The sequence below is a fragment of the Oculina patagonica genome, chromosome 1 (genome assembly GCF_052425735.1).
Source record: "Oculina patagonica isolate OP01 chromosome 1, crgOcupat, whole genome shotgun sequence".
NCBI lineage: Eukaryota > Metazoa > Cnidaria > Anthozoa > Scleractinia > Oculinidae > Oculina > Oculina patagonica.
In genome coordinates this window covers 29,278,196-29,305,203 of record NC_135758.1, presented here as the reverse complement: position 1 = coordinate 29,305,203, position 27,008 = coordinate 29,278,196, and the positions used below count along the sequence as shown (strand labels likewise).

Genomic DNA, 27,008 nt, shown 5'->3' with positions numbered 1-27,008 from the left:
GGGCTCTACCTGAATTTGAATGAAATTTTAAGAGGTTTAAAGAAGGGTTTGAAGAAAGAAAGTTTTTTTGAAACACCACCAGGTCCACCAGACAGTTAACCCCCACGCAAGAGCACTCTAGACTCTCTTGGTTGTCAGGGGACTGTCTGGTGTCTGTCTACCTATTTTGAACTTTTTCTATTTTCAACTAATTTTAAATTCACTTTCAATCTCCAATATTTATTACTCTCTTTATTTCTCTTGTATTTTTTTCTTATTTTTTTTCTCTTAAACTATCTCCTCCCAAAGCCAAGCATTCCCCAAAATTACCCAAAGTTACAAAACACTGCAAGACGTAGTTTTTAGATTCCTTGAAACGCGAACGAGAGATTTCCGTTAAACCCGTGTTAAGCGGTGAAAAAAACGGCCTTCAGGAGAATCCCCTTAGCAGCGCGCAAAATTACGCAGTCCTCAAAATAATGCAGCGGGCAAAATAACCGTCGGCGCGTCTATTTACGCGCCATTTTTGTATGTTGTGCGTCGTCTGTGCGTTTCATTCGTTCGTTCTTTCGTTTGTTCATTTCTTTTCTCTCTATTTATAGGAAAGAATATATCGAGACAATGTAGAGAGAAACTCACTGGAATTGCGCTAAATCGCTCCAAAACCACATTGGAGACAACTCAACAGACAGAGGAGTTCAGGTAGGGATTTTATTTTACTGAACACTCGTTTGCATTTTTAAATTGAAGTAGGAATCATTTTTTCCTATTAAAATTCTTATAATTTCGCTGTAACGTAACAGTCGCCGTGAAGCTGAAATTACAACACTCACACAACGCCCTGAACAAGTCGGTCGCGCGATCTACAGTTCCCATAGAGCTTGGGATACCTGTGGTGCAACGGGTGCTCTCCCCGACCCTACCCCTGCTGCTTCCCCCTGTAATCGCTCACTGTGTTAAAAACATGGCGGACTTGTCTCTCTTGGTGACTGATTCTTGAACAAGCTTTCACCAATGCTAGAGATTGCGCTCTATAACAGGTATGTCAATAACATGTTATTTTCCTTGCTTACTATCTGCACTATATTTTACCATTCACGAAGAAAGTTTACCTTCGTAGATCGTGATAATTTGAGCGCTTGTAAGCTTAGATCGTACAGGATCGTATAAAATTTAAGCTTACGTGACGACTGCAGCTTTCTTTTGCTCGACATGTCAAATACGAAATCTGTGTAATAATGCCTTGTTTTATGCTGTTTTTGTAGGGTTGTTTTACTGTTTTGCAGTGTACTATGGAAAACATTATTAAAAGAAAGTCGAGCCTGTATTGATGCACGAACTAATATCGATAAATTTAGCGTCTAGCAAAATTAGTCATTTCACTTAAGCTAGTAACGTTAACCCAAGTGTTATCAGGAATGAGTTTGTTTATTGCTCATTTTCGTTTCTTTTTCATAGTTGCACGTTTAATGGCGATGTCAACTGTTATTCGGAAATTAGTCGTTAAGGTGATTCCACTGAAATAGAAGGAGTATTAAAAATTTTCTGAAACTTGGTCCAGGTTACAATTATGTAATGAGCATTAAAAAAATGAAATAAAAAATGGGGGTCACCGCGCTAGTTTTTGTGTAAAATGGATGGGCATTATAGTAAATATACGACCCGCGAGGTAGATATTAGGAACCCTAGTAATTCGAATGGGGAACTATTGTTTCTAGAAAAAAATCATTTTTGTATTAAAGTATTAGTCTATTTCAACAAAATAGACTTTGATCTTATATTAAAAACTATTCTTATTGTACAGGAATTAAGATAACGAAAGAAATTAAAGATTTTGCATTGTGCGCACGTTAACGGCACTACCTAAAAACGTGTTTTTTACGGCATTAAAATTAAAATATCTTTATGTAGAATTTTAAACTTTTCTTTAAATCGCGTTATATTGTAGACAACCATATGACATTTAAAATAATGCATTAAAAAATGGGGGTCACCGTGCTCGTTTAAGAGAAAACGACCATTTCTTTCCCTACCGAGCGTAGGCTAAAGGGAATCTCGTAGTGTTCTGTGTGCGCGCGCGCTCGTGCGCGCGCTAAATGACTCGAAAACATATGCGCAGCAAGGATGCGCAATGCAATTCCGTGGAATCACCTTAAATAGGTTTTATTTTGCCTTGTGCAAATAGGACCGCAGTTTGGTCGAAATGATAGGTTTTGCAACTGCTTTGTCTGTTTCTCCGTGCTTTTGCTTACATAATACGGTTTACGTTCTTAGTACTGTAATTGAATAACATACATGTTTCTTGTAGGTATTATTGTATTGTAGAATAAAAACCATGAAATTGCACCTGACACTAGCAACAGTTCTATGCAGCGATTCTATTTTACTTCCGGTTTGTTCTTTTGCAAGTTCCGCATTCATAGAACGCTCAACACAACTTATTTTTTTAAATCCGACCATCGAGTGTGTTTAAAAACCCTCAATTTAGCTTAATTAAATGTGGAAAAAACAAACTTACCGTATGAATAAACTTAGTGCTCTGACAGAAGGTTTTATTTGAATGAAACAAAACAGCCTGAACAAAAGATTGATGACATCGTTGTTTATAAATTATACTTTTTAAAGAAGCCTTTTAAATACCAAGTTCCCTGGCACCATTAAGAGACTTCCAGCTTTAACCAGCATCTGCCGTTAGGTCATTGCATTCACAGGGCAAGTTAGCACAAAAAAATAGTTCCTTGTTTTCTTGTCAGTAATGATTATGTGTTAGTGATTATCATTAATTATTGTTAAAATCATTTTTACATTATTTATCGTAGATGAATTGCTGGCAAGGTTGTCAGAGATATTATTACAACTAAGTGCAATTACTTGTACTAAAAGTGCAATCAGGAACCATGGAAATTGAAGGGCAAGATGGTGTCCCAGAAAGCTCTGAGGCTAATGACGAGATGGAAGGTTTAACACAAAATCTACCACCAGAAACAGCACAACATGCACTGAAGTTGAAAATGGCCATGAAGAATGCATCTGAAGATGAATACAATGCCATACTGGAGTTATTATCAAATAAACCAAAATTAGTAGCGGATTTGGATGAAAAGCCATCGAGTGAAACAGGAGGCAGTACAGCCTCGGGTGGTGCAAATGTTGTTGGCTTCAATAACCTTGGTAGCCGTGAACCGTTATTGCAAGCATCTGATAATGATGACGAAGTTGTTGAGCATGAAGAGAACAGTGCTGGTAATGATCTTAGTATTAATATAAAGCAGCAGGAAGAAAACAAAAATAGCTATGTAGCAGATGAAAAACCATTACATCAGCTTGGTGAAACAAGTGATAATCCTTTTGATTCTGAAGACAAAAGTGTCATTGTTTCAAGCGTAGACCAGGCATTGGATGAGCTTTCTAATGAAGCTGAAGAGCTGGCAGATCAATTGAGTGCCGCACATGAAAACTCTACAGGTAACTTAGAAGAAGATGTTAGCTCAAGTGAAGATGAGAAATTACCTGAACTGTTGCCAAGCAAAGCAGAAGATCTCTCCTCTGGTATGGAATTTGTAGATGATGAAGAGTCCTTGGAAAGACTCTCTGATGGTGTTGTGATCAATGGAACATCATTTGTTGACGAAAAACCTTCACTGCAACAGGCTTCTCCTTTAAGTTCTCTGCCACAGACAATGGAAACGCAAATTATGGAGAGGAACAATCAGGATTTAGATGAAGGTGAATTGTCATCGTCAACAGATGATGATCAAATAGTATCGTCATCTTCACATTCTGTGGTGACGTCAAGTGAAGGTGACTTGTCTGAAGCAGCTGTGACAAGTGATTCTTTGGCAATCCAATCAGAAGGAATAAGCGATAATGTGAGAAATACAGAAGGTAACTTGTCAATGCCTGGTTCCAAGGATGACGACATTGCCATCATTGAAGACGAAGTATCGCACGCAGAAGCTGGAAAACCACCAGAAAGTGTAGCTTTTCCAGTTTTAGAGAGAATGTCATCATTATCATCAACAGGCACTCAAACCTCATGTGAAAACCTTCATTTATTGAAGGATCAAAGCTTCGGTAGCTTTGGAGGTTTGGAACACCAAAATCTGGACCGCATCCTTAGCGGGAATGATAAAGGATCATCATCAAAACTTCCTTTCTACTACCAGCCACAGATTGTCATGCATGAGGGCAAACCCATTTTGGTCCTTCAACCTGTCCCATCATCGACGTCATCAACAAGTAATAACGACAATGTCGCAGGAGTAGAAAATGGCGCAGTCAAGGCTTCAGTGCCAATCATTTTACCATTGGCATCACCTGTTATTGACAAGGCAACAAAAGATGCTATTTTTCAGCAACTAAATGGGACAGGTACATTTCCATCTGATGAAGGTCATGGTGAAGAGCGTGAATCTAAAGCTTCCTCTCACGATGTGTTGCAGCAAAATGGCATGGATGGGCATGACAAGCCCATTAATGAGATTGAGAGCATTCCAGTGACAGAGAAATGTGTAGAGGCAAGTCAGAGTGGAAATGTGGAGAGCTTACCAGAGTGGGTTCCAGCATCTGAACTTGATAAGGCATTCTCTGCCGCTGCAAAGGAAACTTCTGAATCTGCCAAAGACCAAACCCCCATTACACTTACATTTCCAAGAGTTAGCTTGCCAAGTACAAATCCTTTTGCAAAAGACTTGGCAGCTCAGGAATATGGACATGGTGAAGTTCATGCAGAAGACAGTTCGTTAAATTTAGGCCTGGAGCAAACACCGCAGTATTCTTTATTTGGACCTCCAAGTTCACCGAGTTTGTCACAGGGTGCAAGACCCAAAGAGGTCAAGGCTTACCAAGATCCTGGCCATGCTGGCAGTGCAACTAATCCATTTGCCCCTGATTTAACTCCCAAGAAACAAGGAAGAAGACAAGAACAAAAGCCAGCTGATTCAACTGAGGTAGTCATTGCTGCAGAAGTGCATTCATACAGTGCATACGTGCAGCCTTCAGAAATAAACGTAACACAACCCAAGTCTCACAGACGTAGATTGTCTAGCGAGTCCATGGTTACACTTATTGAGACCTCCTATGCCGACACACCTGTTAGCTCTTTTGAATCACAGGGCGCAGATGAACCACTTAAAATCACCGAAGTGGAAGTCCAGAGGCCTCAACCACAACAGGAAATTAAAAAGACCAGCCAAGCCACTGAGAAACAAAAAATACAAGTGGTAAGCTTAAGTCCAAACTCAGAAGTGATTGATTGTTTAATTAATTTATTTATTTTTTACCCCGGTTAACTGGCATCAATGAGTAATTGATAGGTAAACAATGATAAAAATTTAGATTACACAAACTCCTCAATTTGATCAAATTAAATGATACATGTATTTAAAATACAGTAGAACCCTGGTAACTCGAACTCTGAAGGGAAACGAAAAAACAGTTAGAGTTAGCGGGGCTTCGACTTAACTGGCATATTTAATTTGCCAAGTTAACAATTGAAGGGCTCGGTGGAAAAAGGGCAGAAGTGATTTGGGCTTGAAATGAACATTGCCAAAACAACTCCGAAATTTGCGTGCCGGTTTGTTGACATAAGTGAAACATTGTAATGAATTTATTTCGCCGGCTTTTGCTCTGTTTCCGAGAAATACTATATGCAAAAAACTAGGTTTTTCCAGTCGGCATCTTTAGTAGTTTCTTTGTTAAAATGGAACAAAGAAACTTCAAACAAACGCCGACTTGGAAAACTGAGCTTTCTGCATACGTTATTCCTTTAAAACGAAGCAAAAACCAGGGAAAATGAATATAATACAATGTTTCACCTTTAACTTGAATTATATCTTTTTTCAGCCTGGAAAAGTGGCGCCTTTCTGGATACCTGACTGTGTGTGCTTCAACTGTACTAGCTGCAACATAAAATTTACTCTTTTCATCAGAAAACATCACTGTAGAGGCTGTGGAAAGGTGAGCTGACTTTGAATAATATTTTTTTTTTGTAACAAGGAAATAACTAGTAACCATAATTTTGATACATTTGACTAACATTTTCCTCCATTTAACAGATATTTTGTAACAGCTGTTGTGCACAACTGGCCAGATTCCCTTACTTGGATTTCAAGATTGGTAGAGTTTGTTCTACATGTGCTGATGCTATTAGAGAAGGTAACTGCTGTTTCTAGTTTTGTACCTTTTGGATAAAATTCTGGTCAGTGTTTTAGTTCCAAGTTTTGAGTTACTAAACACAATGACAATGATTGGAAAGACAGGGCTTGAGACTAACTTTTTAACTCACTGGTTTACTGGCTAGTGACATGTCAGATTTTACTAGCCAAAAGTAATTTTTCACTAGTCAGGTATATTGATTTCTATCAAGAACAGTTGACTTTTCCGAGTTTTTCACTAGCCAAATGGTTAGTAAGAATGCTAAACCTGGTAGCCAAAACCTAAATTTTAGTAGCCTTTGGCTAGTTGGCTACCGTTAGTCTCGAGCCCTGGAATGAAATGATGATATGTTTTAATCTTGGTAGAGAAATGAGAAAAATATTAATAATAAGTCAGTGATACAAGCTACTCGGGAAAATATTTCCAAGCTCTGCCAGTGGGAGTCAAACTTCTGACGTTCTGCACACTGGTTGAAATTATGCTCTACTACTGAGTTACAAAAGAGTCATGAGAGCTGGCTATGTAACTACAGGTTCAAATGTGACAAACTTCCTGGTGCCTCTAGGATTAGTTTTGTTGCTGAGTAGAAATTTGTGACAAGAAGTGATGTTTTATTCCAAGCTTGGAAAAGAGATGAGAAGATCCTTGAGAAACCCTGAGGATCTTTAATTTCAATAATAATAATTGTGAGGACTGTTGCAGGAATTTGTACACTTTGTGCAGGATCTTGCAGAACCTTGAAGGTTTTTGGGAGTTACAAATGAAAATCCACAAAGGTCCTTGCTAAGATTTTGAATCTGTTTGGAATATTTTCACCTGGGAATGTACAGCTAGTGACTGAATAATGAAATTAAAAAAAAATTCACATTTTCTTCTTTAGTAACTCGTTTAAAGAAAAAAGAAGATTCATCAAAACCAAGTTCTATGCAGCAATCAACGATAAAAAACCCTGGAGCTGCAACAACACCTGGGCTGCCGACTCAAAAATCCACTGCACCACAAAGTAGACCATCACCTCAACGTGTCATGGTGACTAATGCTCAAGTACAGAGAAATTCAAGCACTCCCCCATCTGTGCAGAATCAAAGATCAGGAGCCCCATCAGTTGCTGCTGTGCCATTTAATCAGGGATTGCCGAGAAGTATGTCAAACCAGCCTATCCAGTACCAACCACTAACGTGGCCACCAAAGTCAACTGTGGCAACAGCAGTGCCTTTAGCAACTCCCTCTGCTGTTGTTGTCCCATTAAATCAGGGAGTGCAGAGAAGTGTTCCAAACCAGCCCATCCAGTACCAACCACTGACATGGCCACCAAAGTCCACTGCACAGGTTCAAAACTCGGCAACGATAGTCCCTGCTCTTTTGCCATCAAATCAGCTTCAAAAGGGTTCCCAGGGTCTTGTCACACCGGCACAACCAACAAATCAGTACATGTGGGTACCAGCTTCTGCCATTCAACAAAACATGCCGATGGTTTATGTGAACCCTGTTGCACCTAGTTTACAGGGGGGACCAATGTTTGTCAACTATCCCCAAGCAGGACAGCTCATTCCACAGCAGGCTCCAGTTATGCTGATGAGTAGTCAGCCATCCTCAACTTCACGCTTGCCTCGCACAACCGTGCAGACTGCAATTACAACAATGAGTGGAAGTGGGAAGGGAGTAACCCCAGTTTCCAACAGACCTTCAGCTGGCACAGTGACAACGTTCAGTGTGCTGCCTCAAAATGTTGGACAGTCTGCTGTCCAGTCGGCTCAGAGGCATGATATTGGAAAGGTTAAACAGCCAGCAACTACTGTAAATCAACCTTCTGTCAATGGCAGTTCATTACCATCAAGCAGCAAACCACCAGTGGTAGCCTCCTTTCCTCAATCAAGTCATCAAACTACATCAGTACCAAGTCAGCGTCTTTCCACTGGCCTTCCACTCACTGCTTTTCCCCAACAGTCTACACCTCCCCATAACACTGCAGCACCATCCCAGAGACGGCTTAATGCTGTGGTAAGCAGCCCCAATGAGAGAAGTCAATCTGAGTCAAGTCATCAAACTACATCAGTCGGAAGTCAGCTGTCTCCCGCTGGCCTTCCACTCAGTTCTTCACTTCCACAGTCTTCACCTCCCCGTAACACTGCAGCGCCATCTCAGAGACGGCCTAATGCTGTGGTAAGCAGCCCCAATGAGAGAAGTCAATCCGAATTAAGCTATCAGACGACATCTGTACGAAGTCAACTGCCTTCTACTGGCCTTCCGTCTTCATCAATCTCTGGAACAACTACATCACCATCCCTTGATACTGAGGTTAGCAGCTCTAGCGAGGGAACACAATCCCAAGAAAGTCTTTCTGAAAGCCAGCGTCCCAGGGAATCAGAGGGTAGTGTTCTAGTTTCTGATGATAGTGACGCAAGTACAAAGGACCTCCATCCGCCATTAAGAAGAGCAGGAAGGACTATCACCTGGCGTTACAGGACCCAGGGGAAGAGTAAACTACAAGAGCAGAGGAAGTCTTTGTCAAAAGATTTAAGAGGTAAGTGTTGTTACATGCCAAGCTGACAGGTCAGGAGAGTTAGGTAACTGATCATTCTGTCGTGCTATTTTATAACACTAGCATATTTTTTCGATTAAATGCCTCCCTCAAATAAACTCTGCATTTAAGAGCAGAGATATTAATAAACGCTGCCCTCAAATAAGTGCCGCATCATGATGGGGTGTTTATTCGAAAAATAGACTCAATAAGCAAATGCAGTAATTACCAAGTTTGAGCAAGCCTAAAGTAACTATTTTCTTTGATTGTAACAATGTTTAAAGATATTTAAAATGACTTTTGAGACAAGCACTACAACATGTTCCTGTTTTTAAAGTTCAAATGTTCAGTTGCCATGCTATTGTTTGCAAGAAATAAATTGAATTTTAAATAAACGCCGTCCTCGTATAAAAGCCTCCCTTGAATAAACGCTGCACTCGAATCACAAAAAATTTAATAAATGCTGCAGCATTTATTCAAATAAATACAGTAACTTCTGATTAAAAATTATTTGATAAAAGTTGACACTGGCTTAAAATATGTACAGGACGTTTCGTCTACTGCTGTAGCCTTCTTCAGCAATATGTGCGTGTGTTTACATTGGCCAGACCTCGCGCACTCAAAACACGCATCAAAGAACATACATACATACAAACATACAAATTTTATTAACCCATCCCTGATGAGGCTTTTCAGAGTTAAATAAATACATATACTTAAACCTATAAATACATATTGTAAATAAACTATGAATGTAATAAAAATAAAAATTAATTAACCTAAGAAATTTCCGTTAAAAGTAGACGCTTTAAGAATTGTTTAAATTCTCTCTGGGATTGGCAAAGTTTAAGTTCGGGTGTCAGAGAGTTCCAAAGACTAACAACCTGATAGTAAAAGGTTTTCTGTCCACTAGCAGATCTGAATAGTGGGATATCAAGAGCTTGTGCGTTTCTAGTAGAGCGCTTTGACACGTCGGAGCGTTTAATGAACTGCTCAGTCAAGTAGCCTGGGGCACTCCCTGTCATGCACTTAAAGCACATGATTGCTTGACGATAGTAAAGTTGGTCTCTGACTGGAAGCCATTGTAAACGCTTCAGTATCGGTGTAATATGATCGAATTTTCTGGCTCCGCTAATGATGCGACACGCAAAGTTCTGAACCGCTTGGAGTTTATCAAGATTACGTTCAGTTGTGTTGCTCCATACATTAGAACAATAAAAAAGTTTGCTAAAAACTAATGAATTAATAATTATAATCAATGTACGTTGGTCAAAGGCATGTTTCACCCGGTTGATCTGGCCAAGGCGTTTCATACATGCAGAGACGGTGGTAATTATGTGCTCGTTGTATGTTAAGTTGGAGTCTAATATTATACCGAGGTCTTTGACTACTTTGACTGGCACAAGTTCCTTTCCTAATAAACTAAGACGAAAATCTTTGACTTTAGTGGCCATCTGGCGGCTACCGAATATTATAAACTTTGTCTTGTCCGGATTAAGGATTAATTGATTATCAAAACACCAATTTCGAATTTTGAGTAGGTCTTTGTTCATGGTTGTGCCTAAATAGGACCGCTCAGAGGGACAGCCGAGGAGTACTGGAGATGACTTTCCGACTCGGCTGGCTCTCGGAAATTTCTCGGTAAATCCAATATGGCGTCTCATTCTTGACTTGTTTTGTGGTAGCCTGCGTGGCCGGCGTTCAAAGGGGAAGGAGAAGGGGAGTTCGAGTGCGAAGCGCGAGGTGCGAGGAGAGAGCGCATAGCGCGATCGGGGAAGGGGGGAAGGGGAACGCCTGCCCTGACGCTATTGTTTTTGTCGTTTTTTACGTCCAGATTCTGGACGCAAAAATCGTGATTGGTCAGAATTTATAGAGTGTGAAAATTGATTGTTCTGATCAGTCAGATGTATGTCATTCAATCGATTAATTTGATGGCTGTGGTCTGTTCTCAATTTTCATTTAATGCAGAGAAATCCAATGGCGAATGTTATGAGCGATTTCTCTGCGATTCTTCGAAAGAAATCGGCCGTTGTAGGATTTAATATCAAACTACTGAATTTGCGAAAAAATTATAACAAGTTATAGCAGCCGGTAACCGATACACGCTGTGAATTATAAAGTTGTTTGGGTCACGGCCGGTTGCAATCCGACGCCATAAACTCCAACACCGGAAACGCTGCTTGATTGAAATAAATGTTCTCTCAGTCTCAGAACGGCAACTTTCGTAACAAATCCGCAGTTGAAGGGTGCAAGGAAGATATATCTGACCTGATCTACCATGAAAAGATTTTGTTTTGCCATATTTCTGACAAGAAGACGAGAAGAAAAGAATAAGATAGGCAATTAAATGGTGAAGGGTTTTATTCCCCTCGAAAATCGGCACCAATCAGATTGGATAATTTTGACAGCCAGACGTAAAACAGAGGGCAAGCAGATGACAAGTACTTTAGGGGCGGTATGAAAAAAACAATAGCGTCAGGGCAGGCGTTCCCCTTCCCCCCTTCTCCGATCGCGCTTCGCGCTCTCTCCTCGCACCTCGCGCTCGAACTCCCCTTCTCCTTCCCCTTTGAACGCCGGCCACGCAGGCTAGTTTTGTGGCTACAAACTCGCATCGAGGAGGAAGGAAGATAATACGAAGAAAAGTATGTTTTTTTTAAATATGCTAGATTGGAAATCGGATTTCACGTGCACTTAGAGGCTCGTTTGAAAAGCATTCGTTCTACTATATAGGAATGAGATCAGTTCTCGTGTAGGATAGAGCTAACTTGTGTCCCTCTGACCGGTACTATGTAAGAAGGTAGTACCGCTCAGAGGGTCGCACTTCATATATAAGTATATTACCTCCGTAAAGTCTTGCTTGGATTTTTTTTAAACAATCACAGGCCTTGCTGTTTAGGTCTGGTGTCTGCTAGATCAGAGATTATTAGAACATTTTTTGGATATAAAATTTATTTATTGTGTTGTTGTCTCTCTGACCGGTACTATGTAAGAAGATGGTACCGCTCAGAGGGTCACACTTCATATATAAGTATATAACTTCCTTAAAGTCTTGCGTAGAATTTTTTTAAACAATTACAGGCTTTGCTGTTTAGGTGTCTCCTAGTATAGATCAGAGATTATTAGAACATTTTTGGATATAAAATTTATTTGTGTTGTTGTCCCTCTGACCGCTACCATGTAAGAAGGTAATACCGCTCAAAGGGGTTACACTTCACAAGTATATAAACTCTTTAAAGTTTGATTGGAATTTTAAAACAGAGGCGAAGGGTAACTCGGAAATGGCCTATTGGCTGTTTAAATGACACAAATATGCTTTGAAATATAAAGAGAAATATAGAGATTAAACTTTGGTCATTTGTCTTATTCCATGGTATAATTTTTATAATTTCCCAGTTCCCTGACAAGTATATTACCTTAAAAAATCTCTTTACTCCTCCACCACAAAGTAATGAAAATTCCTGAGGGGGGTGGGGGAGGAGGGCTGTTATCAAAAACCAATCAATTAATTAAATATACAAAGTTAAATTGGAATTTCAAGGTGGAGGAGGGGCTGTAGGTGCATAAAATATTTGAAGGTAAGGAGAGAGAGAGAGAGAGGGAAGAGCATGCTGATGTCTTCAAAAGTGGTGAAATAAAGTTTCAGTGGACTTGCCCAGGCATCCTTGCCATAACTGCAGATAACGATTTTCCTGTTTTACGTTTTACTAGGTGTTACCCCCCCGCTGTTGGTTTTACAACACCATGAAAACTGCTCTATTGTGCAGATGGATTAATCTACCAATTGATCAATACAAAGATACCATATAAAACACATTTATAAATAAATAGAAAAAAGCCAAATTATGTGCAAGTAAATATAACTGGCCATGGGGGAGCTGGAGTTACTTGGGTCAAATTTTGCTCAGTATAATTATGCTGCTACCATATCAGAACCCTTACCCCATTATAGTCTATTTTGTGGCCAATAATAGACCCATCTTAGTCATTTTTGGGACTTACAGTCTTTCTGGTGTATTTTGTCGCCAATAATAGACCCCATCTAAGTCACTTTTGGGCAAATGATTTTTCTTCCCCCACCCCCCCCCCCCCCCCATGGCGAAGCTACTTGTGGGAATTACATATACCAGACCAGTCCCCAAGAAGAACTGAATTGGGTGATCAGTTAATATAAAAAGGACACAATCAGCAAATTTGTTGCAGGGCCAGTGGACAAAAGATTTGGGGCAAAAGGTCAGTGTCATTGTTTTTTTATTCATTTTATTTATGTCAGAAATTCCAGTCCAGAGAACGTAAACATCTAGCCATTTTCCATGTACCTTCAATTGTCTCACTGAGTAGTTTCATTCTCTTTGCAATCTGTCATTTTGTTCTCTGTACATAAATTAATGTCTTTGATACACATTCTTGCGTCGATAGTTGTGGCAATTTGTACTCCTAACAGGGGGTGGAGTAAGGCAAAAGAACCTTTCAGGGAAATGTTTTGGTGCTATTCGGGTTTTGGTGCTTTCCACAGAGACAAAAAGGGGGTAAAAGTATCTTTCAAAATTTAATCGTCGTATCGAATAGTTGTATTTGGTTGGTGAAACACCCAAGCCTCTCTGAAACAAAGAGTTGTATTAGTAGTATGTAATAACTCCCACATGACGGCATACTTACCTGAGGTAGAAACTTCCCGGCAAGTTTTTTTTTTTTTCATAATTGATTGAAAAAAAAAAAGCTATTTATCAACTAGGAGTTTTGTAAAGGAAAAAGGGATGAAAAGGAGAACACCCTTCAAAGTGGAGGAATGGAAGGAACAGATCCCTGAGGTGAAAAATAGACATTTATTAACACAAATAATAAAAATTACATCATTCAGGCACCCATTGTATAAAAGTAGGTACCTGAATTACAGAATAAGACTTTGATGCAGAACAATACTTCTCTACACAAACAGCCAAATGAACACTTCACTGACAGGATTTCATTGCAATTTTAATGAACAGAATGTACCAAAACAGCACAACCAGGATGACTGTGGCGTATTCGTGTGCATGTATACCACTCGAAAGCGTTGCATAACTAGCTAGTATGTATGTGATCTGTGCGATGCAGAATACGTCGGTTACACCAGCCGCCACCTTTATAAGCGCATTGAGGAACACCGATTTTCAGCCATTGGAAAACACCTTCAAAATGAACACCGAATTGATAAAGTTGGCAACCTGACCGACAATTTTAAGATCTTAAAGAAATGTCAGGGAAAGTTCGATTGCTTAATACACGAAATGTTGTGGATTCGCATGAAGAAACCGAGCCTTAACACTCAGTCGGACTCAATTCGCGCGAAGGTATTTGTTTAGACTTGAACGGACATTGTTCTCATTAATGAACATAAACGTTGAACATTTATTTTTATCTTAATTTATTCATTATCACACCTTTATCTTAGTATAAATAACTTTCTTTCGCATATGAATTTTAACTTGAAAATGGTGCCAGGATGTCACCGAAACGTCGTTCATTATTTTCGCTTGTATTTATTGTTAAATGACATCCCTGCCCTGGAAATACAGATCAAGAGACAACTTATGCAAAATTGCCTCTAAGAAACCTATACATGACAGTTGACAGTGGAAACATTTCATAAGAGCAATCTTCTGTGTAATAGCAATCCAGAGGAGACTTAGATATATTTCATATACTAATATACCAGTATATGAAGTGTGACCCTCTGAACAGTTTTATGTTCTTACATAGTACCAGTTAGGGGGGCAAGTCAACAATTTAAAACAGACACGCTTATGAGTTTCTGATCTTAAGTAGCAAAAACCTAAACAGAAAAGCCAATGTGACTGTAGACTTAATGGAGGTCATAGACTTGTATATGAGGTGTGACCTTCTGAGCGGTACTACCTTCTTACATAGTACCGGTCAGAGGACAACAACACAATAAATAAATTTTATATCTAAAAATGTTCTAATAATCTCTGATCTAGGAGACACCTAAACAGCAAAGCCTGTAATTGTTTAAAAAAATTCTACGCAAGACCTTAAAGAAGTTATATACTTATATATGAAGTGTGACCCTCTGAGCGGTACTACCTTCTTACACATAGTACCGGTCAGAGGGACAACAACACAATAAATAAATTTTATATCTAAAAATGTTCTAATAATCTCTGATCTAGCAGACACCTAAACAGCAAGGCCTGTGATTGTTTAAAAAAAATCCAAGCAAGACTTTACGGAGGTAATATACTTATATATGAAGTGCGACCCTCTGAGCGGTACTACCTTCTTACATAGTACCGGTCAGAGGGACACAAGTTAGCTCTATCCTACACGAGAACTGATCTCATTCCTATATAGTAGAACGAATGCTTTTCAAACGAGCCTCTAAGTGCTTGTGAAATCCGATTTCCAACCTAGCATATTTAAAAAAAACATACTTTTCTTCGTATTATCTTCCTTCCTCCTCGATGCGAGTTTGTAGCCACAAAACAAGTCAAGAATGAGACGCCATATTGGATTTACCGAGAAATTTCCGAGAGCCAGCCGAGTCGGAAAGTCATCTCCAGTACTCCTCGGCTGTCCCTCTGAGCGGTCCTATTTGGGCACAACCTTTGTTCATCTTGTCCATTGCATTTGATTGGTCCTGAAGGCGGAATGACATCAGAAGTTTAGTGTCGTCCACATAGCACTGGGGTGCACAGTGTTCTGGCACCAAAGGAAGGTCATTAACATAAATGTTAAATAATAGAGGGCCAAGGATGCTTCCTTGTGGTACCCCAAAGAACATGCTAAAGCGATAACAACAATAGACAGAAATTCCCTATTGGCCGAACACCATTTGCTCAACGATCATGAAATTGATCTGGAAAATGTTGACATTATCGACCGGTCTTCAGTTTGGAGACAAAGACTTTTCCTCGAAGCGTGGCACTCAGTCCGAGATGGAAACGCTATTAATGAACACGTAGCATTCCCAAACATTTATAAGAAACTTAACAATTTTTAATTTGCATACCACCCCCTATTCTATCCTTTTTAGTCGTATTTTTAGAATTCCACCCCCAATTTTATTCAGTACATTCCTTGTCACCTTTTTCTGCATTTTTTAGTTTTTATTCCTATAACACCAGGGACGCCGTTTTAAATTTACATATTGCTGAAGAAGGCTACAGCAGTAGCCGAAACGTCCTGTACATATTTTAAGCCAGTGTCAACTTTTATCAAATAATTTTTAATCTTATCATGCCTGGCTACAAACCAGATATTTTTTACAGTAACTTCTCCTATGTTGTACTTTGAGAAATATATTCAGACTAGCTGGGAGAATTGGTTTGTTCATCTTGAGCTTCTGGATTGAAATTCACTTGGCTAGTGAGTGGCTCAAAACAAGATTTTTCATTTTGTCTTAAATGTTGGCATGCTACAAAAAAAAGGCACACACTGACCTCTATGGCCAGGAATCAACTTCACCAGCTTTTACTTAGCAAGTGAAGGTGGCTCATAATAATTTAGACCATCCTGCCATTGACATTACATTGGAGCTACATCAAATTCAATAATGTGGACAGAGAACTTTTAGTATAACTTACCGGTAGTATTTACCAGTGAACAGAATCCAATGTGTACTATACAACCTTGAAGTTTGTTATCATGACAATGTCTGGGGGGGGGGGGGTACTCAAAAAAGTTTTATACGGGGAGGCCCCGCCCCGAGCTCTAACCCCTTACCCTTTTATATACCATTTTGACAGAAATTGTACCCCTTTCGTATAACGTTTACTGAAAAAAGGTGCCCCTTTCATATACCTAAAAGACATGGCATAGACTTAGAACACGACGTTTTCTTGTCATTTTCATGTAGCGCTTAATAAATTAAAATAATACCGCCATAAATTGGATTGCGTCAAAATATTTTTCTTAAAGGCCCTTTTAAAAACCTAAATGACGGATTTCTATACTCTTTCGTATACCTAAACTTGTGAAATCCCTACCCTTGTATATACCTGAAGCCTGAAAAAGGTACCCCTTTCAGGCGGAGCCTCCCCGTATAGGCCATTACAGGGAGTAACCCCCCCCCCCCTGGGGACAATGTTTGATGAATCTAAATGACTCTAAAACATCAGGTTATATATAAATTAACTCTAAAATTATTTTTTTTTCATTTTTGTTTTGACCAGCAACATGTTGCACATGTGTAAGCAAGGGCATGTTATTATGCATATCCTTGTGTTGCTTGTGAAAACCAGACTGAAAACATATCCTGAGCTAGTTTCATTGTATGATGCTGTTGTTGAGTGATTGTTGTTTTCACAGATTTGCCAAGCGGAATAACAGTTCAGGCTTCTCAAGACCTCTTGATTCATGTCAAGAAAATGAAATGTACGTAGCAGGGTATGGTGTGCAGCGTTACTACAAAGCCCAGGCGGTACTCCCCAGAATACCTATATGGTTATGTGCTGCCCAACGGGGTTGTGATTTTGGGCCCCCGATCTAGAATGGGGTATCTTTAAATTGGGTATGACATTTTGAAGGCATGGAAGTTTCAGATTATCAGGACCCAAAACAGGGTGTTAAAAATTGACAGTTTCTAGAATGGGGTATCATTTTGGATACATGTACGCTCCTTTGGAGACCTGGGCGGCATATACAAATGTACCCACCCAAAACATACCTGAGTTCCCCCCCCCCTCCCCCCGGTGGGGCTACAAACCAAGTCATGGTTAGGTCGCTGACTAGTTTCAGTTAGCTAATAAAAAGAGCAGTACTTTTGTAACCACGTTTTTATGGTCTGTCAGTGGTTGGATTAATAGGCACCCACTGTATCTGTTATGTATACATTGTGTTGTTTCAGAAAATATGTGTTGTAGTGCAGAATGAATTCCAGGACAAAATGATTTCAAACTCCCACAGAATGGTTTTGGTTTGAACCCCACCCCCCACCCAGGGGGGGGGGGAAAGAAACGAGGTCTGGGACCGAGTAGCGATGCTCTCACAACTTGCAAAGCGATCAATTCACGATGCAGTCAGTGGTTTTTGGACGATGATGCAACAGGCAATCTTTTCCCGCGAAGTGGAAGCTGCTATGCCGTGGAATCACTTATTATAAAGGGGTTCAATTCTCTTAACTAAAAAGCTAAAAGCAGCGTGTTAATCCGAAAATTTCGTCATCGTCGTGTAGTTTTAAGAACGCAGAATTTTGTGATGCCGTGCTACTTTTCAGTGCTGAAATGCAAATGTTTGTACCATGATTTTCAACTGGCCCACATGGGGATTGTAAATGAAGTAAAACAAAGAAAGACCAAGTCAACAAACAACCTCGAAACAATAGAGCAAGAACAACAGCTCCGACCAGCGCGGGAATATTCGATCGCCACGTTTTCATTGCCATTCCCGTGATGGTTTTATTTCATAACAAACACTACATATTGACACCAAAACCTTTCCGGGGAAATTTTCGCTGCTTTAAAGACAAACTTAGAAAGTCTTTTTTATTACTACATATATAAAAAAATCGACTCTCTCACTGGTCCCATGTTGTTATTGTTTTGGCAAGTTCACAAAGAAAGGAGCTGCTCATGCGCCTTAGAGACATCCGCTGACTACCACCCCGATGATTGCTTTGCAAGTTGTGAGAGCATCGCTCAGATTTCATATAAGAGAATGTATGGGAAGTTGCTTTCCCCCCTGCCCCCACCCCTTTTGACAATTCCACTTTAGCTTCAAAGGGCCCTTTTATTTAAAATGTTAGGCTTTTAGAGCCCTCTTTCACTCAGAATTTCCTGGAATCACACATTTTTTTTGTACAAGGTCACACATACTAGTTTTTTGCAACTGAGGATCATTGGTTAACTTAGACTTTCTTACTAATAAATGTTTAACAGACATTGTTTTCCCTTTGCCTACAGTGAAAGAAGGAGAGAGAGTCATCTCTGTGTGGTGCTATCAAAGTGAGGGACTCAACAAGTTCAATCATTTAGAGGTTGTGGTTATGTTGGAAACTAAGAAAAAGGAAGATATCTTTCCCGAGGAAGTTTTACGAGTCTACAGAGGCATTTTACATCTTGCTTCAAAATTGGGTATGTCTACAGAAAAGCTGCTTTTGGGTGAACACTCAAGTGCTTTCTTGCTGCATTTTATTCACTGGTTTATTGTGCTTTTAAACCACGGAAATGCATTGTCAATTTTATTTTATTAAATTTAAAAACTTAACAACCATTCAAAAGATATATTCAAGGCTCACTGCCTAGACCAAAAAAACTTTTCAGTTATCAATGGCTTTTCTATAATTTATTGGCAGTGTATTTCTTTCTGTCTGTTATCACTACTGTCACACATGGCGGCTTTTTGAGGAAATAGACAGACAGACAGACAGACAGACAGACAGACAGACAGATTAACCGATGAACTTGTGGCCCTCTATCCTAATAATGATGCAATACTTAAAAAAATGCAGCCTTAAAACAGCCAATAGTGTCTTTTTTCAACCTTGTTTTATGTTTGTTTATGGCAGATAATCGTTTTGAACATGGCAACTACTTATCAAGCAACAATCAGTTTCTTGATGGAAGTGATGATGCTGGCTTTATCTTTGTCTCCAGTGAATTAAAGGTAAAAAGTTAAATACCTAGTAATATTCCATGTGTCAATGCTACTCGGCTGTCTGAAAAATGCAGACTGTAGACTTGCAGACTTCAACTCTGGTTAGCCTGACTAACACGGCTGGGTAGCCTGCGATTAGCTCTCAGGTATGGTGGTAATAACACGATTATATATACTTTTAGTCTGCCGTTTCCATTCTACAGACTGCATTTTGCAAATGTTTACACTAATGCTATGCAGGTTTGTGCCTCAGACTGAGGTGGGCTATGGGTTTACAGGACCCAGGGGAACAATCCCACCTAAACCACTGTTCCCCACTCCAACATGGCAGGTTTTTTTCATTAGTGAATCTGTAAGAAAGATCTTTTTTTTTACCCTTTTTCCTCATTATATTTACCATTTGAAGATGTATTTACCAATGTCCTTTTTTCTATTGCAGCCTAAACCCCTGGGTTTAAGAGAAATGCAGGCACCTTTTCTGTATGGCATTTTGGTGAAAAGATCCGAACTTTCTGCTGCCATGTTCACACCAAGCAGGCTTCTTCTCCGACTGGGATATAAAGTGAACAGTAAGTTAAATGAGTTTTTGTGTTTTTTTTTTATTGGTTCTGCTCAAAAGAAGTTGTTGGGAATGAAATTTGTCACTATTTCACTCCATGATTGAGAAAACGCCTTACCGGTAATTTGGCACTTAGTTGAGTTTAAATATTTTTGTTGATCAATGAGATACAGTTGAAAAGCTTACTAACCTAGTCTGTAAATATGTCTCTGAAAGGGTGTTCTTCTGCAAGGACACCACCGATTCGTGTATAGCCAATTGCAAGTTAGGTAGCCAGTCAGTGCAAGTGAAAAAGTCTGTTGGTTGTCATAGTGTAACAAAAGAGGGTAAGCTATGCTCTTGTGCCCAAGAGGCCCGTACAGCCACAGCTTTTACCAGTTTCTGTAGCATGTGGCAACTAGAAGCATTGCTACCGTCCCTGGATGGGATGCTAGTCCATCGCAGGTTTCCTCCTGGCAAGAATTTTGTCAGGTTGTCTCTAACAGTTTACTAGTTCTCATTTACATGTATACTCCACATCCGGCTTGGGCGAGGTGAGGTGGGTCAGAAGGGTTACTACATCTCTAGGGAGTACCTCCTGGGCTCCTTATTTCTTGGGTAGAGAGTGGTATTGTGAAATATAAGTGCCTTGCCCTAAAACACAACACAATGACACGAGAGATTAAGCTGCACCCTTCAATCAGGAGCGAAGGCCAATATTGCAGTGTTCTTAGCTTCTGTTGTTAGTTGATGTAGTCGAGACTGTTTTCTCTGTTAACAGGTTTTCCGTTTCCACTGTGGAGCAATAGAGACCGAAGACCAATAAATCTTGGTAACGAGCAGGAAGACAGGTTCTACCACACGTTGTTTGCCATGAACAAGTACTTGGTGCGTATGTGCAACACTTTCTCGCTACTCATTTATCTATTTCATTTAAGTTTCCTGTTTTCATCTCATTATGGTGATTTCCAGTTGGTACTGCGTATTATCGGGCTTTGCTTTCAATTTTTGTTTTAAATTCTTTCATACGTTACACTTCGGTAATACAGTACATGAAATTTTTGAGTTCGCCATTACGAATCGTTTCGTTCAGGAATACTCGATGAGCTGAAATGTTGGTACGGCCTCTAGCGTCTAGGTTCTTTGTACTCGTTAGTATTGTTTTAGGAAGGATATCTGGCGATAATAATGAAGAAGAAATTAAGTTTGTTTCGGAATTTTTGTTTTGGCTCGTAAACATTTCTTCGTGTGAGGTTCACATAAGTATTGCAGTCGAAGATTGCACAGTACGGCCTGAAAATCATCTTTGAAGATGGTATATCATTTCAATCTCGTTCTAAGACTGCAATATATTTGTCCCTCTCTTGTTGGTATTAATTTTGTACTTTATTTTATCTATATCCGGTGTAAATTCATATTATTAGAGCGGTTTTCACTTGAGTTTCGAAAGTAAGTTGCGTTTGCTTTGGTTTTGCTTTACTTCGCTCAGTGATTGGTTTAAAAAACTCGCGACACTTTCTCAGCCAATCAGAAGTAAAACCAAAACCAATCGTGACTCGAGTCGCTCATGCACGTTTTCCCGCGCTTCGTACCGCCTGCATCTATTTGCTTCGAGCTTTGATTGGTTCACTGGATTGCCTGTGTCCTTTGTGATTGGCTCGCGTTATTACCTTTGGTTTAACGACGTGCTCAATTGAAAACTGCTCTAAATTCGCTCAATTTCCTTCTTTAATGTCCTTTGCAGAAAAACAGTGTACCCGAGGCCATGGTTCCAGGTCTTTATGTGGTAAAAGAAGACAATAAGATCATTCTTCAGGTCCCCAACAGTGGTCAGAGTGCGGTGAGTTGTCATATTCAATAATGATAATGATAATGCATTTATATAGCGCATTTTCCATGTATATATGTTCAAATGCGCTTTACACATTTAAGATACAATTGTAAAGGCCAGACCACAACACCGCGGCAGCTTCGTGTCCTACTCTTTGCGAATAGTGTCAAAGTGGGTTCTTTTTCGAATGTCCCGCTGTTAGAAGACTGAAGATACAGGAGACGGGATCTACGGTTTATCGTCCTTTTTCCGAGAAGACTAGAATGTCTAACCATTTGCAGATGTAGTTACAAAGGCAGCACAAGAATTCTCCTCAGTTATTTTAATGACCCTGAGTGTTGGTCCGGTCAATGGGGTTCGAACCCACGACCTCCCGCACAGCAGTCCGGCGCTCTACCAACTAAGCTAACCAGGCGGCGATCAACATACAATCAACTACTGTATTGTCTCCTTACCAAATCAATACACTGTTAAGCAAAACCAGTGCTGCAAATGCTTGCGTACCCACCTGCGTCGTATTTTTGGTTTCCCTTTGTCGGGAAGGTATTGAAGTTAATAGGCAACCATCATAAAGTTACAGAATAAATCAGCTGGTCCCAAATTCAGTCAGTGAAAGTGTTGCATAGGATTAAACAACAGTTGTCGTTCTCAATGTCTTGCAGATTGTGGGTCTGTTGGATCGTCTGATAAAAAAGGAAGGCCAAACAGCCACTGTGCCGCTATTGGCTGATATACCGCCCTATGTTGATAACTGTAAGATTGTAGTCTGCAATGAACGTGGAGGAAATACCGTACATTCGTTTGGGAACGCAGCCAACAAGTCAGGTACAAATACAGCACACGATTAATGAGTTTTCTTTCCACTGAACTGCTTTGAGCTAGTAACTTTTCTAGTAACTCACCTTTACTCTTTTAGTAACTCTTCTTTTCTTTTTTTTTTCTTTTTTTAATTTTTACTTTTCAACACAATACACTTGACAATACACGGAAAAAAAATACAAAAGATAAATGAATAAAAAATACAGAGGTAACAATGCGATACACGTTTTACGTTACTATTGTAACTAAATTATTGTCAGTAAAGGCTTCCATAAGTTCAAAAAATTTTCTTTTTGTCCTTTCTCATGTGCGATTGATCTTTGAATAAACATTTTTTCTTTTACTAACTCAAGAAAGAGAAGGAGATTAGGTAATTTGTGCTCATATTTTTGTAGAAAAACATGTCTTTTGCTAAGTAGAATATAATAATTAAAGATATAGGAGCCAGAACTTCCGGGATTATAGCCGTACATTATTCCTAATTCATCAAAATTGTAATTGTCGTTATTTTGACTAGTAACTCTTCTTAGGGGAGCAGGGATGGCGCCGTGGTGAAATCGCTCGCGTCCCACCAATGTGGCCCTGGTTCGATTCCGACCCGGTGCCATATGGGTGGAGTTTGTTGTTGGTTCTTGCCTTCTCTCTGTGGGTTTTTCTCCGGGTTCTCTAGGTTTCCTACCCCCTGAAAAAACGACCATTTCCTAATTCCAATTCGACCTGGATAGAAGAGCCACATGAAAACTAGCTAGAGCTGATGTGGCTTCCTATCTAAATATTGCAATTTATAAAAACCCCCAAATATCCAAAAAAAAAAAAAAAAAAAAAAAAAAACATAACTAGTATTTATTGCTGTTGTATAAGTGTCCTAACACTACGTTTTGTTGATCAGTGGTAGGTCTAAGTTTTCTACTGCTTCATCTTGGTGTGGATGCTTCTTCGCCTCTCAGCTTTGGAGGGGAGCTCTTGGATGGTAAGCCTGAAATCTAAATTGTTGTAGTTGAACTTCTGCTGTGATAAATTAGTGCAACATTTAATGTCGGTTTAATAAGATGTCCCAAAACATAGGTCAATGAACAGTAACGATGTATCTTGGAAGGGTGAAGCTCAGAAAACGTACAGATTAATACAATGTACCTGGATTGATACTGTAACAAGTGTAGTCGTTAATAATTCACCTTAACCATCTAACTTCTTCTTCCTGTAAGCCAGAGGTTAGAAAATCTACCCCATGGAATTCACGCGACTGTTCGACACCAGTCCAATCCATTTGAATGTAGTGTCATAGAAAACAAACGGTATCAGTGTGCAAAGGAGTTCATGTCCAATAGCCAGGGGCTAGTGGATTTTATCTTCCAAAGTTTTTGGGGAAAACATTTGAGAAAATTAATCACGCTTATGAAAAATGTTTTCGGGCCAATTAAAATGGGTTTCGGGCCAGTACATCCTGGCTACTAGGATGGAAAATTGAATTTCTTTGCACCCTGAGTGCCAGTTAATATGATGATTCATGTCCATAGTTTTTTTGGTTCCTTCCCTTCCGAAATTCTATCGTAATTTTAAGTCCATTGCATTTTTGGTTGAAAGAAATCCATAAGAGAGAAGAAAAAACAGGTTCAGCGAGAAAGAAATAACTATTGATTGATAATATTGTCGTACAATCCATCCTCTCTACGGACGCTGTTTTATCTCCCAAGGTAAAGTATTTTACATTTTCTTTACCGTCAGATGGTGTGCTGGTTTTCTTCTCTAAGTCCCACACGCAAAAGCTCCGCGAGAGCTTGGCAGCGAGAACCAATTGTTATTTCTTCCTGGGCGATAAATTCAATATCGCACACTTCGAGCTGCGGTGGGTGAGAGACGTTAATTATCATGAATTGCCAAAACCCGTGAAAGAGAATTCCCAGACAACGACGGGTGACCAGTCTCCTGCAACTTCCATTGCCGATACAACAGAAAAAGAGCCTGGAACCGATTCTTACCCAGGCGTTGCAACCATTGATATTCGGTATTCGGGCTATGGAAACGAGGTTGAACTCCTCAAGAAAGTGTTTGATGACTTTGGGAAGATCCTGCACGTCTTGGAGGGTAACATTCGGCTAGCCTGCACCGATCCACTCATGAAACACGCGAATAAGATGAAGTCTGGCGAGAGCCAGGAGTTACAGCTTCGTGTTGTGTTGAGGTCCAGTTACAAGGTGAGGAAAGTCTGATGAAAGGCCATATCATTTCCATAACCTAAAAGTGGAGATGAATTGTTCAACATGACACAAGCGTGGGACAAAGGAAAATTCTGAGTCCCCGACGGGAATCGAACCCAAGGCCTGCCAGATACCGGTTGGCCCAGCTCACCACGAGTCTCCCGTGGCTCAGTTGGTTAGAGCGCCCAACCGGTATCTGGGAGGCCATGGGTTCGATTCCCGTCGTCAGATTTTTTTCTTTGTGCCACGCTCGTGTCATGTTGAACAATTCATCTCCATTATTTATCACCGAGCTTAAAATTTACCATCTTTATTATTTACAACCTAAAAGTGTTTCACCTCAGATTTGCTAGAGCTGTGCTGTTAGTCCCCGCCTCTCCTTGCTGTGAAAGCACATTCTCGTCCTCATATTAACGCTTCTCTTAGCCGGCGAAGCCTTAGCACGAAAAAAAGAAAGGGCTCTGGGGACAGCATTTTTGAATTAATTCGAAATGTTTTGATGGCTGTTTGAAACAAAGAATTTTACGGAAGTAAAACAACGCAACTATTCTCTCATACATTCTTTCGAAACGTCGTGACTGCATACATGAAGACCGGACATTCTAGAATCTATGACTAAAATCTTGGAATGCTCTGTCTCCAGAGCCCTTCGTTTCTCGTGCCAAGGCCCCACCGGCTGAGAGAAACGAAAAAGGCTATGGGGACGAGAATGATAAAAGCATCAATGCTTTATGTAGCTTTGTCCCAATTTTTACTCCTAAGACCTCCAGTTTGCAAAGTATGTTCATGCAAAGCATTTATAAATGATTGTTCTGAGCACTCGTTTTCTTTTCCCAATTTAGAAATGGTCGGTAGGCCCCAGTGATCTTCCCACGGCTCTTATCCGATCTCTTCAGATGGCGCTTCACACGGTCAAGGTGCCCGTGGTGTTCGAAGGGGAACTGGTGATGAGTTTTGACGTCACTGTTGTTAAACAATAGTACTTGATGTCAGAGAAACGCAACGGCAATATATTTTTTACTGGTATTACTGTATTTTAAGAAAATACTCAAAGATTAATTTACAAATACGGTATTTAGATTAATTTTGGTGCATATACAATGACCGTAAGGAGTCGTTCGAGAAGTAAGAAACCTAAACATGCTATTTCCAGTCGCAACCATTTTATAATTTTAAAGCGTTGCAACGCAAAATCGCGCTAAGAACAATAATCAAATCAGTTTATGACACAGAAATACCCCAGGGGGATTAATCGGCGATGGTGGAAATACTCCTCGCTTAAAAATTGGTTAGAGGTCTAATAGATCAGTGATTCCGGGTCTGAGACTTCGTCAGGAAGGGAAGTTAGTGTATCTTACACCCCAACCCGGCCCCTATACTCCTTCCTTTACCCCTAACATCCAAGGAAAGATAAATAGCTGTAGTTTTCCAGTTATGTAGTTGGCTAATTGTTCTGACTCCCAGCAACTTTTAAGTTATTCATACTCACTGCAAAATGATGATATAAGGACAAAACAAATTACTGATTGCGATCAGTGGCTGTCTCAAACTATCAGGTGGACTAGAAAGACCAGGCAGTGAATAGTTATATGATTGTTACGGTACGAAAGGAATAGCTAGATCAAAGCCAATTAAATCATATTTTACTTAGAAAGTAGTTTGATATGCAATCCTAAAAGGAAATGGAAAGAGGCCTTTTCTTTATTCAGACACATTTCAGTGACTTACAAGTAGTTTATTAGAGGAGTTTCTCCGTAGCTTAAAGTTATAAGACAAATAATAAGAAAAGGTTCCTGCATCAAAGAACAAAACAAAAAAACAAAACTAAAAAAAGCAAAGCGATAACAAAGTTTAACATAAATAGAAGCAATAACAACTTAACGTATGGTTCAGAAGATATTATAAAGGACGGCTAATGTCCGTCAGGGAAACTGTGTAACAGAAAAGGTACGTTTATTAGTCAAAACGGTGGATTATTCACGTTGGATTTTTTTTTGGTTTGTTAATTTAAGTAAATATTAATATTCGCGCATTTAGAATGATAACGAACTCCTATGTGATGGAAGTTCTGCCGTCTTGGGCCAACAAAGAGAAGTTTGACTTTCTTAATTGCAAGGTGCATGCACCGACACGCGTTGTGTAGTTACTTCGGCATTATTCTTCTTGTTTTTTTTTTTAAATCTTTGTTTACAACCATAAAATGGTAACTCTATGTACACAAAGTTGTAGAGTATTGCATAGATCTGCTTCCGATCCCTCCTTCCGGAGGGGGGGGGTTAAGGGGTTGGGGGGGGTTTTAGGAGGCGCTCTCCTATAAAAAAAATCTCGATGATTTGGTAAGTGCAGAATGCAATATGGAACAATTGAAAGTAT

General features: G+C 39.7%; 1 protein-coding gene across 1 annotated transcript; it reads left to right on the top strand.

Moving 5' to 3' along the window:
* The first annotated feature begins 929 nt into the window (after positions 1–929).
* Positions 930–26,581, top strand: LOC144662564 (uncharacterized). Its single transcript, XM_078523409.1, has 15 exons — positions 930–1,019; positions 2,799–5,201; positions 5,824–5,937; positions 6,036–6,135; positions 7,016–8,659; positions 16,964–17,029; positions 18,556–18,726; positions 19,161–19,258; positions 19,689–19,818; positions 20,569–20,675; positions 21,532–21,627; positions 22,281–22,443; positions 23,327–23,407; positions 24,163–24,632; positions 25,478–26,581. The coding sequence occupies exons 2-15, from the start codon at positions 2,877–2,879 to the stop codon at positions 25,613–25,615; spliced, it is 5,703 nt and encodes a 1,900-aa protein (XP_078379535.1). The 5' UTR covers positions 930–1,019; positions 2,799–2,876; the 3' UTR covers positions 25,616–26,581.
* The last annotated feature ends 427 nt before the right edge of the window (positions 26,582–27,008 follow it).